Below are 21348 nucleotides of genomic sequence, written 5' to 3'. Positions count from 1 at the left end.
TAATCAACAAATTAGGGGGAAACTTTCACAAACCTCAGTAACTTCAGGGGTAAAACAAGGATGACCCCCCACTACACACCCAAGATGGAGGGCTGGGACTCCCAAGCTCCCAAAACCTATCAGTCGACAGGGTTAACTCCTAATCACTTATGAGAAGGAAAATACAGAGCAGAGCACAGTCAAATGGAGAAAATGGTTTTCTTGATATTTTGGTGGTGATTTTTTTATGGCCAAAGTAAAAAAAAAAAATCAAGATTAAGGGACACAGACCCAATACTTTAGATCACCTGAGCTATACATGGACAGATGGATTTGTCTTAAACCTTACCAATCAAGTAGCTAAAAGCTAAGGAGACAGGACATTCCCCAGTTGAAGGTCAGACATATGATTTGTGGTCATTTCATTGAAAATATTACACTGGGACAAACTATGTGCCCATTCTATATAACGATTTAATTTTGATAGGCCATCTTTTTCTCTGAGTAATGATAATCAGTTTTTCCCTAGTATGGGGTAGAAAGATGGCAGAAAATATTCTAGTAAATTATTAGAGAAGAATGCCCTTTTCTCTTACCAAATAAAGTATAAGAAGAGACAGAGAACAAAGATGAGCTCGAGGCATCATGGAATTCTTTATTCAAACTCCTGTGAATAAATCAGAGATAAAAGTGATTAGTTTCAGGTCTGTTATTAACAAAATCACATCTTTCCAACCAGTAAGAATCACTTGACAGTATCTACTTATAAACCTAGTAAAATAGGATCCCTAAAGTTTCCTCCGTATAGGACAGCCTGGTCTTTCAGAACCTTCATGATATCTTATCCACAGCAGTGTACAAGTGAAATGTGCTTGCTGTAATTCCATTTCTTTAACCCTTTCACTCTCTTCATTTAAGACTCTTAAATATTCTTCATTTTTAATGATACACAATAAGTATTATTTTCTTTTTTTTTTTTAGAGACAGAGTCTCACTTTATCACCCTCTGTAGAGTGCAGTGCCATCACAGCTCACAGCAACCTCCAACTCCTGGGCTTAGGTGATTCTCTTGCCTCAGCCTCTGAGTAGCTGGGACTACAGGAGCCCACCGCAATGCCTGGCTATTTTTTTGTTGCAGTTTGGACAGGGCTAGGTTTGAACTTGCCACCTACAGTATATGGGGGGGCCAGTGCCCTACCCACTGAGCCACAGGCACCACCCCTTATTTTCATTCTTATATGGATGAGGAATATATGTTTTAGCAAATTCCAGGATAGCTAGATGCAAAAGTTTTCATGGTTCTGATATAGAGCTGCAAATATATGAGATTCTTCAACTGGAAAAAAAAAAACAAGAGTTCTCAAAATCCTTCATTCAAAGACCTCACCAGCCTCCTGTTTGGTCTTCCAAATATTGTTATTACCTATGCAACATACCTTTAAAAAGGGAATGTATATTTTGGGGATTTGTTTTGTTTTCAGAAACAGTGTCTCATTCTGTCACTCCCTCATCAAACTCCTGAGCTCAAGTGATCCTCCTACCTTAGCCTCCCAAAGCACTGGGATTACAGATGTGAGCCACCATGTCCTGGCCAAAAATAAATGTATTTCTTATTATTCTGAAAGAAACCAAATAAGAATCCAAATTCTGCCTTCATTCTCTTCAAAATTAGTCTTTTCTCCTTAAAGATTCACAGTTCACGCAAATTATAACTTTCACCCTGAGACATGTCATAACTGACTTGAAGCTATAAGATAAATTTTCCACATGGCCTGGAAACCAGAATTGCTGCTTATCACAATATTGGACTGCCAAAACAACAATAACAACAACAAAGCCCCAAAATGAAAAATGTCTTCATTTCACTAAAATTCCAATCTTTTTATTGTTTCCTGGTAGTATGGATGATCCTATTTTACATCATCTTTTTTTTCCCTAAAGTTTCTCTACCTTGAACATATGTCACAGAATAGCATCAGCGTGGGAAAATGGCCACAGCACTCTAGCTTGGGCAATAGAGTGACACTGTCTCAAAAAAAAGAAAAGAAAAGAAAAATAATTAATCACTCTAAAAATTTAGATCAGTGATTTTCAACTGGTATGCTGTGAGAAGATGTTAGGTATGCCATGAAAACTTTTGAAGATTATTAATTAAATTATTTTCAAAAGAAATTCAAAGCACTGTAAATATATTCTTTTTTTTTAATCAATTTAAGTATGCCATAGAAAGTTCAAGTGTGCCATGAGATAAAAAAGATTGAAAAACACTGATTTAGATGCTGAAAATTTTACATGCCTTACATTTGGCCAACTTAGATTCCAACTTTAAGCAGGTGGAAATGCAATGCCATTTCACACCAATGTCCTGGGGGGATAAAGAAAGAAATGAGCATTTATTAAGCATGGCCCAGGAGGTGGATTTGGGGAGAGGTCTTTAAAAACAGCCACAGGGTGGTGTAGCCGGAGGGCTCTGAACCGGAGAGTCTGCCCTGGAACCCAGATCTGCTCTCTACCAGCTGTGTGGCCAGGGTTGCACAACTTCCTCCCTCAATGCCTTGGTTTCCCCACACAGAAAATACATGGCAACCGCTCAAATAAGGGTGGGCTCCTATGATTTTCTCAGACATAATGAGTTAGGAATCATTCTTCTCATTTGATAGATGAGGAAATTGAGGTTCAAAGTCAAGCATTTAGCCTAGAGACACATAGGTAGGAAGGGACACTGCCTTGCCTCTGCAGGTCTGTTGACCCTTCCTAGTGCGTTAACTACATAGACGAAGATGCAGGAATAGACAGAGACAGAGAAATGTACAAATGACATATATATGTGTGTGTGTATGTATTTAGTTTACACACGCTATATAAATTAAGCAACTTGCCCTGAGGTTCTACAGCTATTGTAAGGAAAAGCTAGGAATAAAACTCTTGAGGACTGTTACATTCATCACTTTTTTTGTTTAAACATTAGTCTGAATTAATTCAACTGACATATCCAAACATCATTCTAGAATTAAGTCATTAGAGCAGAACACAGTTGAGACATTTTTCTACTGCTTCAGATTTATTTGGTTTGGAAATGCAGAAGTAACAACCCAAGTTCCAGCAGATTGCAAGATGAAATATATATTCATGAATATATTGGTAACTCTTAAGTCTGGGTTTTTTGGGGGGGGGAGGGTTTGAGACAGAGTCCCATTATGTTGCCCTTGGTAGAGTACCATGGTATCACAGCTCACAGCAACCTCAAACTCTCAGGCTTACACAATTCTCTTACCTCAGCCTCCCAAATAGATGGGATTACAGGTGCCCACCACAACACCCAGCTCTGTTTTTTGTTGCAGTTGTCATCATCATTTAGCTGGCCCCAGCTGGGTTCAAACACACCAGCCTCTGTGTATGTAGCTGGTGCCATAAGCATTGTGCTATGGGCACTGAGCCTAGTTGCTTTTTTTTTAGTATAAGCAAAATGCACATGATCTGTTATCAACCAATATTTGCTTAGTAGAAATAAAAATCCAGTCAGTAATGACACATTCAGGGAGCTGTCTCCTCAAACTCCCCAGCGTTGAAATTTTCATATGCCACTCCCAACTCCTCCGGCCTTATCTCTCACATGCCTCCCACACCTAGACATGCTGGCCACCCGCACGGACTTTGTACCCTGAGTTCTTCTGTATCCAAGCTCTGGCACCTGCTGCTCTCCCCACCTGGCACAAGGTCTGGCCCAGAGAATATGGACAATGGATATTTGCTTAAGGAAATTGGATTGAGATTATCCTTTCTTGTCTCGGCTTATATTTCCGGTATTGTACCATCTAGATCCAATTCATTGATGCATTAAAGAACATTGAGCTAAACTTCTGTGATGTGCCAGATTCTATGCTGAGAACTGGAACACTATACTAAGGGGTGCAGGGTCTGCCTTCGGGAAGCCAGTCCTGCTTCCTTCACTGATTTCCAGAGGCTCTTCCTCTCAAGGCCTCTCCCAACCACTTTTTTTAACCACTTTTTTTTTTTTTTAAGACAGTCTCACTCCGGTTTCCCTTTGGATTATATAAATCTTTCCCCTTAAGATAGTCTCAATATGTCGCCCTCAGTAGAGTACTGTGGCATCACCACGCACAGCAACCTCCAACTCTTGGGCTTAAGCAATTCTCTTGCTTCAGCCTCCCAAATAGCTGGGACAACAGGTGCCTGCCAAAATGCCCATCTATGTTTTTGTTGTTGCAGTTGTCATTGTTGTTTTTAGCTGGCCCAGGCTGGGTTCGAACCTGCCAGCCTGGGTGTGTGTGGCTGGTGCCATATAAACCATTGTGCTACTGGCGCCGAGCCTCCTACCCACAACTTATCTTTTATTATTTATTTACCTATTGGCACAACTGCCTCTATCCATTAGTAAACAAAATCCTTCAGGGCAGAGGCCTTATTTTAAAATTGTTATTTTTGTTTTAACCTCTCAAGGCTCTCCGTACTATGCTTTGCATATATTAAGCCCTCAGCAGATGTTTGTTAATTCTAAAACGCTTGTGATTATCTCAAATGGATATCCTATTAATCTGGTCTCATCCATAAGAGCTCTCAAAATAAACATAATATGTTAAAGGAAACTAATTTGAAATTTAAAGTTTTATTTTGATGCAAAGTCATACATTTTTATTGTTGATGAAACAGGTTGTTTGCTTTAAAATGTACTAACAGATTTCTGCTCGGTAAATAGCTCAGAACTGGTTGAATAGATCATCTCTCCTTGAAGTGATTTTTTTTTTTTTTTTGGCATTTCAATCTTCCAAAGATGTAAGTTGCATAATAAAAAAGCAAATAAAAATAAAATTTGAGCCAGATGCTCAGACAGGCCACTATCTGGGATGTTTTAATAGGATCTAAAAAGTAAATGTAGAAATGCACTTACTCTCTGTCATTTACATTTAGTCTTATCCTTCACACAACAGTTTCCAGCAGGGAACAGAAGTAACCACCTGCCACTCCCATGCATTGGGTGCCATGATTTATTTGAAGACAAACCTACCATACAATGCACTTGTTAGGAGCCCAGACCCGGGAGTTAGACTGGTTAGGTCACGTCCTGGTTCCACCACTAACTTGTGCTTCTGTGAAGCAGGGATACCAATAGTATCTACCTTTAAGAGTTATGAGATTCTGTGAGTTAATATTTGGAACAGTATTGACTAAATAAAAATTCATTCTGCCATTCAAATTTGCTTAGCCAGAACTTTAAATATTGTCCAACAGGACGTTTCCTTTCACAGTTCCCAGCTTTTGGTAGACTATGAATAAAAAATATTTGAGCAGCCTCCACAGCAACATTCTCAGGACCAAATGAGGCACCAAGGCCTGAATGACTTCAGGAAACCCACCCTGATGCTAGGATTATGTCAGAAGAGGACTTTGGCCTTTCAAACAAGTCTTGCTTCTATTTCTTCTATACATGGACATAACTTCACTAATGAATATCACAACCTAGATAATGACAGGAAACTATTATTTATAACTGAAACTGCCTAAAACCATCAAGCCACACACGGTAGGCTTCCTCAGGAACACTATTTGGAAATGGATTGAAGAGGATTTCCAGAAAATTCTGTGTTATTTTATTTGAACTATCTGATAATAGTTAGTCCAACCATCTGCTTGGAATTTTTGCTATTTGTCAAGGTTTCTCTAGAGACAAGGACTAAATTCAGATAGTTTCTGTGGCAACTATTTGGGAGGCCAAGCACACCCTTAGCAACACAAGTCAAAGGTTTTTAATTTAAAGAACAAAAAGAGGAGTTTTGAAAGGAAGACTTCAGTCCCCCCTATTTGGATGCACCTCACCTAGTGGACATCATAGCATCACCTGCTTTAATCACGGATTAGGCCTCTACTTACAAAGGTGGGGGAGGGAGGGTGCCGGCAGGGCTATGCTGGCCTTGATCTCTAGAGGTAGAATCTTCATGTCACTCACCACAGCCCAGAAGACTTGAAAATGGCTTCACACCCTGAATCTGTGTCCAGCCAGGATAACAACACAAAGACAACTGATATTTACTTAAAAAAGAAAAAATTGCCACACAGTGCTAAGACTTTTAAATGAATTACCTTACAGATTCCTCAAAGAATCCTGGAAAGCAGATGCTGTCATAATCTACCTCTTATAGATCAAAAATCAAAAGGCACAGTTTATAGAAGAGACTCCCCCAAGGTCACACTGCCAGGCTAATTTTTCATTCCTTCTGTGAGCACCAACGTTCTGATAATTAGACAGCAAGTATCACTTAATACAAATCTTTCCAAAATTTAAAAAAGTTACCCCCTTCTTCACAGCTGCTCTTCCTTGCTGACATGGCCTCCACCACTCCCACCCAGAGGAAAAGGCTACATTGGCCTGGGAAATTTTATTCCCACGGCAAATATATTTAATCACATTGTCTTTCCTCATTTCCCCTCCCATTTTTTAATCAAGTGTTATGGGTTGAATTTTGTCCCCCTACCCCACCAAAAAAAAAAAATTCACACGTTGGAGTCCTCATTCCCAAGTACCTCAGAATGTGACCGTATTTGGAGTCTTTGCAGAGGTAATGAAGTTGAAGTGAGATCATTAGGATGGGCCCTAATCCAATATGACTGTGTCTTATAAAAACAGAAAAATTGGAGACAGAGTCCTACACACAGGGGGAACACCGTGTGAACATAAAGACAGCCATCTACAAGCCAAGAAGAAAGGCCTGGAACAGATCCTTCCTTCACAGCCCTCAGGAGGAGCCAACCCCGCTGACACCTTGATTTTGAACTTCTGGCCTCCAGAACTGTGAGACAATAAATTTCTGTTGTTTAAGCCACACGTTCTGGGGTGTTTTGTTATGGCAGCCCTAGAAAACTAATACATCAAGGATCTCTGATTTTGACCAAGAAAGGCGCTTGCCATCCCCACACAGGGGTGGCCTCAAAAGGGAGCTTGACTCTGTCATCATACACACAGTGCCCTCGGCATCCAAGCAGCCCCCATGAAACTTGATTGATTTTCCTATTAGATTTCAATGCCTCCAAGAGGATTTAAGGCATTTTTAGACGTTCTGCCATTTTCCCATTTATCTTGAGTAAGCACTGGGAATTTCTAGGTCCCAGATCTTCAAACCTGCAAATAATACACAAGCATTGATTTTCCCCCTCTACAAAAAATCTGACTAAGAGAATCTTAAATAGAGTCAGTCATTTCTTATTTTTTTTGTTTAAAAAAAAAAAGCATGAAGTGTTATGAATTAAAATAATTCACCTAGCACTAAGGTTGAGCCATGCAGCTTCCAAGAACAAAGAAGGTCCAGAAGGAAAGGACTGTGAAATTTGTTTTCAAATATCATGAGGTGGTGTGAGCAGGAAAGGCTGCGACTGGAATTCATAACACCACCAGGACCAAATAGCGCCAAATATCCTGAGTGCCATTTATTTTTCCTTTGCACTGTACATCGCTAAGAACAGCATAAATTATAAGGCTAGGCCAGACAGGAATAAAGCTCGCTCATGCCATTATTCATCAGGTAATGTTCAGCTCTGTCCTCCCCATCTTTTTTGGTCTGGCTCACAAATCTCTGGCACCAATTGCATCACTTAAGGTTTGGAGAACCACAGGAAGATCTGGCCAATTTGCCCTTTTGACAAATTAAGGACCCAATTAAAGTGGTCGGGAATAAGCTAGAAACAAACAGGCAGACATAAAATCTGGGCTGCTGCCTCTCACTTCAGACGGTTCCTCCACCCGAGAGACTGGGCCACTGGGTGTTTTGTTTTAGAGCTGGGAGAGAGGAGGGAGGGAGAGAAGCTTACCTCATATAAAAGTAAGTACCTTCATCTCTCACTAAACTTTGCAATATAGATATGCCAATCTTTCAGTATACAACAATCTAGATTTACATATGTACAAAATCAGGGGTATTTGTTTTATCAATAGGTTCACAATAGGATTCTGGGGCTCATGGAAGGACAGATGGCACCCCTGGAGAATTTTAGATGGCTTAAATGCATATGATTGAGTATAACATAATTACTAGCAGAATTCTTATTAAAGGAAATAAGAATGAATTCTAAGGAATATTTTGAGACACTTGGTCCTGCTAATTCCTGGTTGGCTTGTGTTCCACGAAGCTCTCACTCAGGCTGAGTGAGGGATGTGCAGCTGGGGAGAAGGAGCCTCTCCTCACTCTCAGAGGCCACCCCAGCGCTGACAGGAGGTGGCCCACAGGGAAGGGAGCCAGCAGCCTGGCTGTCATGCCAGTAAGAACTTCAGCATTGAGTCCTGTGAGGTGTGCAGGTCCACACTCAGAAAGTGTGGGAGGGAGGCAGGGGAAGGACTTCCCTCCATTTCCAGCAGAACAACATCACATGTCTTCCCTGGACTAAAGAAGAGGATGGGAATCACTATTACTCATTCAAGGTGGCTTAACCATTTTTGACAAAGTGTTTCTTCACATCTTATACCATATCTTTACGTATTATATAAAGTGTACAGATGCGCATTTTGTCAAGGTAATAAAACAGCACATCGAGGCCTTCAAAATTCAATAGGAAGTAAATCTAAATTGGATTTCATCCCATAGGATTTAGACCCCAAGAATTTTGTTTTTAAAAAAACCTGCTATAGTATGAGTTCATTTACAAGGCAACCTCAGGCAAGAATTTTAACAACAAAAATGTGCCGTCATGCTTTAGTATGACAGGTTACCTTTTTTTTTTTTTTTTTTTAGGTTACCTTTTTGATTTCTGTAATTAAATCATAACTGACAACCGGGATGGGTAGGGGAGAGAAAATGAATTTAATTCTACTTAAAAGGTGTCGCACCTCTACAAAATCTCACTCATGAATTGTTTTAATTGCAAATGTTCAATAAATGCAAGCTAAGTTTAGCCGTTTATTTCACTTAAAATAGCAAGCAATTCTGTAACATAGGTCCTGTTGTTATCCTACAGAGCAGGAACCTAAGCTTAGAGAGGCGGAGGAAGGAGAGTTGATCTGAACATAGAGACCCAGCACGGAAACCCTCGGCTAGACAATCTGTAGGTGAGGAAGGTGTGTTCATCTTCAGTATGAATATTAAAAGCACAGATCGACCATTTTGATTCTCTTTGTCCCTTACTGAAGAACCACAAGTCCTAATATTGTAAAATAATAAAAATACAGTAAAAGATGATTAATTCAGAATATCATGGGTGAATTTCATGTCAATTTTATAGAGAATTTTAAGAGAAATTATTTTTCTTAAAACTAAGACTAAGCTATACAACAACCAAGTATAGCTTAGTCTATTACGTGTTGCCTAAGCAAAACAATTACCTTTCATATGCAAGGTAATACCTCAACCACCAGATAAATGGTGGCGTCTATGGAATATTTCTTGCATCTAAGCAAACATTCCTGCTTGTTCTCACAAGTAACAAATCCATAGACAGATAGTCCCCCAACAAAATTCAACATGTCTCTCCTTATCTAGATATTTATTAAGTAAGCTACAGAACTAGCTTTGTTCTAAATGTGACACCAGGGATTTCTGGCTAATTTCAATTTTATGAATAAATATCTCTACTCATGTAAAGCAGCACCTGTACAAGCACTATTCGTGGGCCTTTGGAAAAAACAGCAAGACAATTCCCAGAGTCACATCTTTTAACATGAAAATAGAGGCATATTCTCCTTTCAAGCAACGTCCTTTGACAATGGAATAAGAAGTTGAGTTGCTACCAGGATATATTTTGCCTTTCCTAAGAGAAGGGAGGTGATGACTTTTTCAGGGGTCATCTCACAGAGTTTCAAAGGATGCCACACCTACACCCCACCTGAAAACGTCCATGGGAACAATTAGAAGGGATTCTAAATCCTTCTTACAATAATTTTATCATTGTATTTTTGGATCCCATTTCCTTAGCATAGAATTGATTGTTCACTTGTGTCATGGCAGATGTTTTTGAGGTATTACTGATTGTTTCTTTTTCTTCTACAGAATGAAAGAGCAACTTCTTTTTTTTTTTTTTTTGAGACAGAGCCTCAAGCTATCCCCCTGGGTAGAGTGCCATGGCATCACAGCTCACAACAACCTCCAACTCCTGGGCTCAAGCGAGTCTCCTGCCTCAGCCTCCCAAGTAGCTGGGACTACAACGCCCGGCCATTTTTTGGTTGCAGCCATCATTGTTGTTTGGCGGGCCCGGGCTGGGGATTCGAACCCACCACCTTAGGTGTATGTGGCTGGCGCCTTAGCCAGTTGAGCCACAGGCGCCGAGCCAAAAGAGCAACTTCTTAATTTGATCTAAGTCCCCTACTTGAACTTTCTGATGAAAAAAAAGAGAACTAACACTCACTGAACGTCTATGATGTGTCAAGCAATCTACTAAGCTCTTTACTTACCTAATTACGTCTCACAATGTCCGGGTTGGGTAAGTACCTTCATTGTACAGATGGGAATTTTTTTATATAGCATCTCACCCGTCTCACTGTGTTGCCCTAGCTAAAGTGCCATAGCCTCAGCCTAGTTCACAGCAAACTTAAACTCTTGGGCTCTGCAATCCTCCTGCCTCAGCCTCCTGAGTATCTTGGACTATAGGTGCCCAACACCACACTTGTCTAATATTTATATTTTCAATAGAGATGGGGTCTCGCTCTTACTTAATCTGAACTCGGATGCCTGAGCTCAAACAATCCACCCACCTCAGCCTCCCAGAGCGCTGAGATTGCAGGCGTGAGCCACCGTGACTGGCCTATGGATGGGAAAATTGAGACTCAGGAAGTTAAGTACTCTGCTCAGTGCCTGCCAGCCAGGAAATGATGAAATGGGCCTAACCCATCTGGCCAACCCTCAACACTCATAAACTGTATACCCTATGATCTGCTGTAAATCCTCACACCGTAAAGGACTCATTTCCTGGTAAGAACTAAATATCATCTATTTTCCTGTCATCTAAACACGGGTTTTCTCCTTCTTTCAAATAATTTCTCGCTTGCTATTTAAGTTTTTGAAGAAAAACAAACAAGAAAATATCAGAGACTGCCCTGCTATTCCAATCTCCTGCTTGGCATCCCCTACCACAGAGGGCATCTGTCCCCATAAAGTCACTCATAAAAGAAAGGGAGACAGACAAGGACTGGACCTCTGAGAAATCCAAGCAGCTGCACAGCACTGAACTCTCAAGAGATTCATTCATGAGCAGGGGACACATGCATCACTAAGGACAAAAGCAACCCAGAAGCTCCCAACACGGACACCCGCCTTCTTTTTCCAATTGTGAAGCCAGGTCAGTCTCTCTCTCTTCAATTCTTACTCCAAACTTTAACAAGAACAAACAAATAAAAGGTTCTTTTCTCCTCTGCCCTTCCCCTACCCAGCTGGGTTCCAGACAGTCCTAAGAATCCCAAATCGAATCTCATTCTCTGAGAAGGAGTCAGAATGCTCAGTTTTTGAAGACCATATCTGAGGGATGACATGCTTTGTAAGGATATGATTCCATCCCCAGTTTCTAGAATACAGGAGCCCCATAGCATCTTTCTTACTCAATGTTTACTTTTATGCTTAATCACAAAGAATGAGCGTAATACTTCTTTAAACATCAAAGAATTTGATCCTTCTTTTAACTCTCCTGCCAAGCTTGATTCAACCAAAGCCATTTCATCAAATGAATTTAGAAAATATAGACTAATGGAAAGAAACCACAAAAGAAAGAAATTGTACTCCACAAGCAAAACTTGTCACGTCGGGAACAAATGCTCCTTTTCTACAAAGCTACACGGCTCACCCCAAGGAATAAATTTGTCCAACACCTTATTAAGTCTCCCCCCCCCAATCTATTTTGTTGTTCTAGAAGGAATTGTTCCTGACACAATTAAGATGTGTCAGCCCTTACCTTTCTGTAAGTAACAAAAGGGTGGTTAAAAGCTATTTCCTTCCATTCAGTTGGACTCCTGCTGCGACTTCAGTACCTCCAGGTTGGACGTCTGCTGCGACTTGAGTGTCTCCCCGGAACACTCCTTCACCGCTCTGCCCCCAGCCTCTCCCTTCCCTTAGTCAAACATTAACATTTTTTATTGACCTTCAGCAACTCCAGCTATCATAAAAGGCATCATTACACTCACTCCAGGAAAGAAATGAATTGTACTCAAAGAAGTTCAATTTACGTCTGATACATCTCAAAACGGGGTGCTAAATTTTCGAATGTAGACGAGTAAATTAGAAGTTAGAGAGGAAAAGGGGGTGGCTTCAATTATCTCTAGAGTATGAGCGCCGTGTTCTCAAAGAGAGCTCTGTTTAGATTTTGCATCCTCAACAGTATAGCGTCTGCGCAGGAGACTCAATTAGCAAATATTTGGGCAGATTTCATCTCAAACACAAAAGACAGAGCACAGGGCACCAAGTCTCAGCAATGCCACAGTTCCTTGATAACCAGCCCCCAAAGATGTCCCACGTGACTCAGGTAAGGTGAGAGGAAACATGATCTTGGCTGTGCCTTCTAAATTCAAGGATCCCTTTCAAAGTCTGCCCAAAACAGCCAACAGTAAACTTTCCCCCAAACACAAATCCAGTCTTCTTTTTCCTTTCCATAATTCAGGGAATGGATTTATCTAAGAGTAAGTTATTTTTTTCCATTTGAAATGAGGTTTCCAATGAACAAATAAAAGCCAGATTTCTCAAGCCGGGGCCTCTTTTAGACTGATGCCTGAGTCTCACACTTCAGTCACTCTGGGATGGAGGCCTCTCTGAGGTGATACTCCATGGCATCTTGGTGTCTAATGTGTCCCGTTTTGCTTCATTTCTGGGGACATTCTGATGTTCATTTCTGGGCTTCTCCTGAGCTGGGGTCGTGTTTCCCACTGTCTCCAGGTGTGTATTTGGCACAAGGAAAGGACAAGAGGCCAGCCCACTGGAAGGACACTCTCCTTCCCAGAGCCCACGAGAAGCTGCCCTGGGGAGCCCTCTAGCCACTGCCCAGAAGAGATCTCCTTGTCTTGGGAGATCTCTCCCAGGAGAGAGACCAGCCACCTGGTTGCATGTCAGTGCTCAGTGCCCTTGGTGGACCAGGGGATTTAGCAAGGGCCTTTCTTCCTCTGTCTCACAGCCAACATCACTGTGTTTAGAAAAATGAGGTTAGTGAGGCTAAGCCCTTCCCACGTTAGCACCTCTGCCCTGCTAAATAAAATGAAATAGCTTCCACTTCCCCCATGTTTCACTTCCTGGAATCAATGACAAGCATTTCTTCACAGGGCATTGCTCTGAAAGCTGCTGCTGCTTCTTTGGAAACAAAAATTTTAAGCGTGTGTGCTCACACACGTCTTTTATAAATTTTCTTAGAAAGTGTATATATGTATTATTTTCAGCAACACCATACTATATTCATGGCATATTGGTATGTCAGTTAAAATGTTCTCTCATTTAATCTTGACGTCTTGTCTATGAAGTAGATGACAGTTTATAGTAGAAAATGGAGGCACAGAGAGATTTTACCCTCTGCCCAAGTCACACAGCCTGTGACTACAGAATCAGGACTCCAGGCTCGGCGCCTGTGGCTCAAGCGGCTAAGGCACCAGCCACATACACCTAAGGTGGCAGGTTCGAATCCAGCCTGGACCCGCCAAAAAACAATAATGGCTGCAACTAAAAAATAGCCGGGCATTGTGGCGGGTGCCTGTGGTCCCAGCTACTTGGGAGGCGCAGGCAGGAGACTCGCTTGAGCCCAGGAGTTGGAGGTTGCTGTGAGCAGTGAAGCCATAGCACTCTACCCAGGGGGACAGCTTGAGGCTCTGTCTCAAAAAAAAAAAAAAAAAAGAATCAGGACTCCAGCTCTGGTCTGTTTGATTCAAAGCTCAACTTCTTCACTACAACTACAGACTCAGATTATTTTCCTTCCAGCTCCATGTAAGGAACCAAAAATCCCTAAGAAGAAATCTACGTGAATCTCTTCCTGTTGAGAAATGGCCACGCTCATGCATTGGGCTTCCCTATACATTTTATGCTACCTCTAGTTTCTAGTTTCCAACTCAGAGATTGGGGTTTATTAAACCTGAAAAGGGCAAAATCATCCATCAAAGAAATGAACAGGGGATTGCATCTCTGAATTATAGAGGCCGTTTCTGTACTCTCTAGGGTAACAAGTTAGCATGGAGCTGAGTCTGTGTATACATTTGTTACATTGTTTATACATCCTTTTGGATTAAATCCAAAGATTAAGAGCATGCAAGTTTCTGGGTGAATACCCCTGAATTGTAGGAACTCATTTTCATGCAAAAGTGAAACACTGCTAGCTCAATAGTTTAATATTGACTTAGTAATAAGAACAATAGAAGAAAAATGTAATTGATAAAGATTACTGATTCCACTTTTCAAAACAAAGGAAATATGATATTGAGAGGGCCAGACCAGCGCCATTTTGTTGTTTACTGCCTAAGTTCTGTTCCTCATTTTGAGCCCCCACCGCCATCTTAGATCCCAAAACCCTGGCCTTTCCCCGAAATCAAGCATCCCAGTCAGCCAAGCAGAAGTGCTCCCCACCCTTCTTGCTTCATACCACCCTAAGACCCCAGTTAGGAAATCCCCCACCCCTCATACCTGTACCAATCCAGAGCCTCCCCGTACTTCCCCAAACCCTGACCACCAATCACCCATACTTCCCATACTCTGACCACCAAACAAAAATGTACCCCACCCTTCTTCACCCTTCTTGCTTTCTGTACCCTATAAAACTTTCCAACCCCCTAGGCTCCAGGCCTTCCTTGGTATGTTTGCCAAGAGAGGGTCCGGGCTCGAGCTTGCTAAATAAAGCTCGCCTCTTGCTTTTACATCAGAGTGTGTCTCGGTTCATCCCTTCATGGGCTCAGGGACTCGGGGAAATTCTGGGCACAACAATATATGTAGTGAAAACAAGTGAACAACTAAAAGGACCTGGGCAGATGCTTTGAACTAACAGCTTTATAATGATGAGAATATTTCAGTACTTTTGTCTATAATAATGTTTTAACCATCTCTCCAATAGTAGCCCTAGAAAACATATAAGTAATTAAATTACAGGCAATACTAAGTAGTAAAGAATAAAGTCTGGATAGCTTCCCAGATAAAAACTTCGAGAATCTAGAATTGTTCTTTAAATTCAAAGCATGTTACATTTCTAATATTTTTATTCTTTAAAACTCAAAGAAAATGGAATCTGAGTGCTAAATTTTTCCATGCACTTTAACATGTTTCTCCTTTGTGCTACATATCCCATATTTTAAGAATATTTTATCATGAGTCTATCAACACACAAGCTTCACCTAGCAGAGTGTAATTTTTAATTATTTAATACCTGTCTTGCTCTCATTAATGATGGCAGAAACCTAGTCTTCCATTGGCACTCAATAAATAACTTCTTAGAACTGAACTCCTTTCAGTTATTTAAATTAATAATTCCAAATAGTCAGGATTACCTGCAGGCTCAACCAGGGTTGATGAAAACCCAGGTAAGTAAATGATTTTACAGTTCCTCAAACCAATACTTTGCAATTTTTGTTCCATATTTATTTAGTGGAATGAGGTGAAACTAATTTTCTGCTAGTTTCAGATTTTGAAACAGAATCTTCCCCAATTATTTTCACAGGCCAGGACAGAATCCATTTTCTTTTTTTAATTGAGACAGAGTCTCTCACCTTGTCACTCTCGCTAGAGTGCTGTGGCATCATAGCTACAGTAACTTCAAACTCTTGGGCTCAAGCGATTCTCTTGCCTCAGCGTCCTGAGTAGCTGGGACTACAGGCGCCCGCCACAACGCCCAGCTATTTTTTGTTTGTTTTTGTTTTGTTTAGCAGGCCTGGGCTGAGTTCAAACCTACCAGCCCTGGAGCATATGGCTGGGGAGCCCCTAACCACTGAGACATGGGCACCAGAATCCATTTTCTGATAAGCGTAAGCCAAACAACCCTCACTTCCATGGAGCCCTTATACTTGTTTCTGGGTTTGTTGGGGTTTGGGATTTTTTGTTGGTTTTGTGGCTTTTCTTTTGTTGGGTTTTATTTGGTGTTAGGCAAGTTTCCAAACCTCAACTTTTTAGATAAGTCTTATTGGATTAAAAATTTAGGTAACAAAATAAATCACCAGTTCCAAGTAAGAAACATTAAATTATACAGGGTGCTGTTTTAAAATCTTAGCTAGCAGCCACCGTGTGTTCTTCCAAAAAATAATGAAGACAGAGCCAGTAAAGACACCATCCCCCACTATATACTGTGTAGAAACGGACCCAATTCCCAGGTGTTTATTCTGGGGACATTTCACTTCATCCACAGATAGTTGCTCCGAGCATCTGCCCAGTAGACAAGGCTCTTAATCCGGCTGTAGTTGTCCTTGCCACGAAACTGCTAGAGAATCTCACAAACAGAATGACTAGGGAATGTACGTATCGTCAGCTGTACATTGGACATTTGCCTTCTAGTTCTTTGTAAATAAGAGAATTGATTTAAACTGGGTCTTATACCTTGAAATCCTGGTCCATTTGGTCCAGGGTACAGCCCCAGCATTGACATTATTAAAGCAAGATTCCTGACACAGGTGATCGCAGAGATCCTTCTGTAAGAAACACTAGCTTAGTGATTCCGTATTTTATCTGCCGGTTAATAGTCTTTTTACCAAGGCCTGTCCTTAATTGAGATCAATTTCCCCACCATGAAGGGTCCATTTCTGCAGGTGTGTCTCAGACCTGGTCTGAAGGTGAACATGCAGCCAGGTCTGCGTTCTTATCTTTCCTCAGATATTTCTTTTCTCACCGTCACCTGAGCAATTGATTTGATCTTGGATTTTCTTTAAATTCCAAGAAGTGAGAATAATCCCGTGGGTTGTCTGAGGCCTATCTCTGTCTCTCTTATCAGATTGCACCAAACAAGGCTTTGCTCATGCCCAGTGCATGCTCGGATTGCTGCATCTGGTGCTGCTTCACAATTCCACAGGGACTGCCCTGGCCAAGGTAATCCACAACCTCCTTATGGTCATCAAGTGGACACTCTCCTGTTCAGACCTCACCAGACCTCTCACATCATTCAACACCATCAATAGCTCTCCCCAACTTGCCTTTGGCCCCTGGCTTCCTCGCCGGGTACTTTCTCCTGGTTTTTCTTCTACACATACTTCTCCAGCCAGCCCCGACAGTCCTGTCTATGGGCTCATCCAACTCCGTGGGCTCAGTCCCAGATTATCCTGCCTCATCAGATACTCTGGGAGGTCGGATCTGCTCCTAGCTACCTGTCAACATTCCTGTCTCTCTCTCCAGCTGAGATCTCTCCTATGGTCAAGGCTTTTATCTTCTATACCCAACTACCTACAGTCCAGCTCTACCTATGTGTCCCACATACACAAGAAAGAGCACAGACCCAAAGCGAGCCTCATTGTTTCAATTCCTGAGAAACATGCTCCTCCTGGGACACCACCCCTTTGTGTTAGCGCTGGCAGTCATCACAGCTTAGTGATACAATCAGATCGCCGCATCTGGCTGCTGCCTGACAACTCCACAGGGACTGCCCTGGCCAAGGTGACCCACAACCTACTCATGGTCACACTTGGCACTTATCACAGCTCAATTTATAATCACCAAAATGTGAAACAGCCTAAATGCCCAGTGTGCTGTGATTAGGAATTCCTGTTGTGGGTGCAAACAGGAGACTGTCTTGCATATGCCTAAGTAGCCACCTCACTTAGGACTCTGTGACTTGGACCCCAGGGCTTAGTAAATATTGGTTTCCCTTCTCTGCCTGTGGGTCTCTCACTAGGCACCAAAATGCCTCTGGAAATTTTGCCCTTAAGAAGTATTTCCTGGGGCAGTAGATGAGCTAATACTAGGAGTGGGGTAGGAGAAAGAGTTAGTGGGAGAGGGGAGGAGGAGGGGGTTGGGGGTTATGGTGTATGGCACAGCTCTTAGGGGCGGGATAGAAGTATAAGATGGACTTTAACAAATGCAATGAATGTAACCTATTCTTTGTACTGTCAATGAATCCCAAATAAAAATAACAAATAAATGGAACCAGAAAAAACCTTGTATAGCTAAGCAATTCTTAACAATAAAAACAAAGCTGGGGGCATCAGCATATCAGACTTTAGGCTATACTACAAGGCCATAATGATCAAAACAGCATAGTATTGGCACAAAAATAGAAACATAGACATCTGAAACTGAATAGAATACCAGGAGATGAAACTAACATCTTACGACCACCTAATTGTTGATAAACTAAACAAGAAGGGGAAGGGGAAAAGCATCCCTATTCAATAAATGGTGCTGGGAGAACTGGATATCCACATGTAAAAGACTGAAACTGGACTCACACCTTTCTCCACTCACAAAAATTGATTAGACCTAAATTTAATGCATGAAATGGTAAAAATCCTCAAAGAAAGCATGGGAAAAACACTTGAAGATATTGGCCTGGGGAAAGACTTCATTAAGAAGACTGCTGTGGCAATTGCAACAACAACAAAAATAAACAAATGGGACTTAATTTAAAAAGCTTCTGTAACAGGTAAGGAGACAACTATCAAAGCAAATAGACAACCTACACATTGGAAAAGGATATTTGCATATTTTGAATCAGACAAAAGCTTGATAACTAGAATCTACAGAGAACTCAAATTAATATAACAAAAGCCAACAATCCCTTATATCACTGGGCAAGAGAGATGAATAGAACCCTCTCTAAAAAAACAGATGAATGGCTAACATATGAAAAAATGCTCATCATCCCTACTATTTAGAGAAATGCAAATCAAAACCACCCTGAGATATCATCTAACCCCAGTCAGAATGGCCCATATCACAAAATCTCAAAACTGTAGATGCTAGTGTAGATGTGGAGAGAAGGGAACACTTTTATACTGCTGGACTGCAAACTAATACAATTTTTGGAAGGAAGTATGGAGAACCCTCAAAGAACTCAAATTAGACCTATTTGACTGCACTCCTATTACTGGGTTTCTACCTAGATGAAAAAAAAATCCTTTTATCATAAGGACATTTGCACTTATCACAGCTCAATTTATCATCACCAAAATGTGGAAACAGCCTAAATGCCCACCAACCCAGGAATGGATTAACAAGCTGTGGTATATGTATGCCATGGAATATTATTAAGCTGTTAAAAAGATGGAAACTTAGTTATAGTATTTCTAGTATAGACTAGAAATGGTTAATACATCTTTTGTATTAACTTGGATGGAAGTGGGATACATTATACTTAGTAAAGCATCAGAAGAATGGAGAAGCAAGAATTCTATGTACTCAATTCTGATATGAGGACAATTAATGATTAGTACATGGTGGGGAGTGGGGAAAGGGGAGAGCTGAGAGGGAAGGAGGGGAGTGAGGGGGTCACAGTTTGTGACACACCTTTTAGGGTGGGACACAATTATAAGAGGGATTTTACCTAACAATGTAACTGGTTCCTTGTATCTTCAACGAATCCCCCACAAAAAATAAATAAATAAATAAATAATAAAAATGTTAAAGTAACCATAATAAATAAATAAATAAAAATAAAAATAAAAAAGAAGTATTTCCTGAGAAAGGATAGTCTTTTCAACAAATGGGGAAATAGAATCCACATGCAAACTAATGAAACTGGACCTTGACTATACACCATTCAGAAAAATTAACTAAAGTGTATCAAAGACATAAGAGTAAGAGCTGAAGCTATAAAGTTCTCAGAAGAAAGCAGATGTGAACCTTTATGACCCTAGCTTTGGAAATGGTTCTTAGACACGACACCAAAAGCACAAATAACAATGAAAAAAGGAAAATTGGACTCAATAAAAATTAAGAACATTTGGTTCAAAAAACTATTAAAAAGTGAAAGGCAACTCACAGAAAGGAAGAAAATATTTGTAAATCAAATATCTGAGAAAGGAATTGCACCCAGAATACGTGTATAACACATAACCCAATCAAAAAGGGACAAAGAATCTGAGATGTTTAAAAAACAAACAAGATAAACAAATGACCCACAAGCACATGAAAGATGCTCAGTATCATTAAGCACAAGCAAAACCTACAAATCAAAACCACAGTAAGATGCCATTTCACCCTCCACCTCCTGATTACAATAAAAAAGACGTAATACCAAGTGCTGAAGAGAGTATGATGAAATCAGAACCCTTATAGACGTCCGCTGGGAATTTACATTTGACAATAACAACCACTTTGGAAAACTCTCTGGAAGCTCTCTCAGAAACTTTAACACAGGGTTACAATTAGACTCAGCAATTTCGCTCCTAGGTATATATCTAAGGGAAATAAAAACATATCACAAAAAAAAGTCACACAAAAACGTGTACATGACTGTTCATAGCAGTATTCATAATGGCCAAAATGTAGAAACAAACTGAATGTCCATTAGTTGATGGATAATGAAGTATATCCATACAATAGATTATTCAGCCATAAAGAGAAAACACAATACCGATATGTGCTACAACATGGATGAACCCTGAAAACCATGCTGAGTGCAAAAAGCCAGACAAAAAAGGGCTAATATTGTATAATGACATTCACATGAAATGTTCAGAAGAGGCAAATCCATGGAGTCAGATAGTAGATGTAGTGGTTGCCTAGAGTTGTGGGGCAGGAGGGTGTTGGGGGCTGAAAATGAAAGGACATAGTGTTTCTTTAGGGGTGATGAAAATTTTCTAAAATTTATATTGGTGGTGGTTGCACAACCCTGCAAATATACTAAAAACTATTGAATTGTGCACTTTGAGTAGGTAAATTGTGTGATGTGCAAACTTCATCTCAATAAAGGTGTTTCCAAAAAAAGGAAGAAATATTCCTTGCAATCAATCCCACCTAGACAGACATATACAAGACAGAGGCTAAACCAGTGGTTCTCAACCTTCCCAGTGCTGTGATCTAATACAGTTCCTCATGTTGTAGTGACCCCCAACCATAAAATTATTTTCGTTGCTATTTCATAACTGTAATTTTGCTACTATTATGAATTGTGATGTAAATATCTGATATGCAGGATGTATTCAGGCGACCCCTGTGAGAGGGTCATTCGACCCCCAAAGGGGTTGCGACCCACAGGTTGAGAACCACTGGGCTAAACACTGTTACTCAGTCTAGTCACTTTAGAACATGGGTCTTCTATTTAATATAAATGTCTTAGAGTTTTTATCATTTTATTTTCCTTAAAATATATGCATCTTAGTAATTTTATTACCTGATCTTGTTGTGCCCACCCCGGGGGTCGCCTACCCAAAGACCACTCACAATCACAAATCGATGCAAAAAGCAAGAGGCAGGTTTATTGCTGGCGCGTCAGGGTTCCTCAGCCACAAGGGGGAAGGAACCCCGAGAGGCTGTTACAAGCTGCTTTTAAAGCGAAAAACTACATGCG

At 40.7% G+C, this 21348-nt stretch overlaps 1 protein-coding gene across 1 annotated transcript in view; it reads right to left on the bottom strand.

The window, feature by feature from the left end:
- CDH17 (cadherin 17) overlaps nucleotides 1–11939 on the bottom strand; it is a 58780-nt gene extending 46841 nt beyond the window's left edge. Inside the window, exons 1-2 of the mRNA XM_003782475.1 lie at nucleotides 11860–11939; nucleotides 576–646 (exon numbers count right to left, since the gene is read on the bottom strand). Of these exons, the coding sequence (XP_003782523.1) occupies nucleotides 576–626 (51 nt within the window). The 5' untranslated portion in view covers nucleotides 627–646; nucleotides 11860–11939. The remainder of the gene's footprint in view (nucleotides 1–575; nucleotides 647–11859) is intronic.
- Nucleotides 11940–21348: the final 9409 nt, after the last annotated feature.

This window comes from Otolemur garnettii, unplaced genomic scaffold (genome assembly GCF_000181295.1).
Source record: "Otolemur garnettii isolate 467f Iridium unplaced genomic scaffold, OtoGar3 scaffold00004, whole genome shotgun sequence".
In the NCBI taxonomy this organism is placed as follows: Eukaryota; Metazoa; Chordata; class Mammalia; order Primates; family Galagidae; genus Otolemur; species Otolemur garnettii.
Note: the sequence above shows the minus strand (reverse complement) of the source record. Positions and strands in the feature narration are given on the sequence as shown.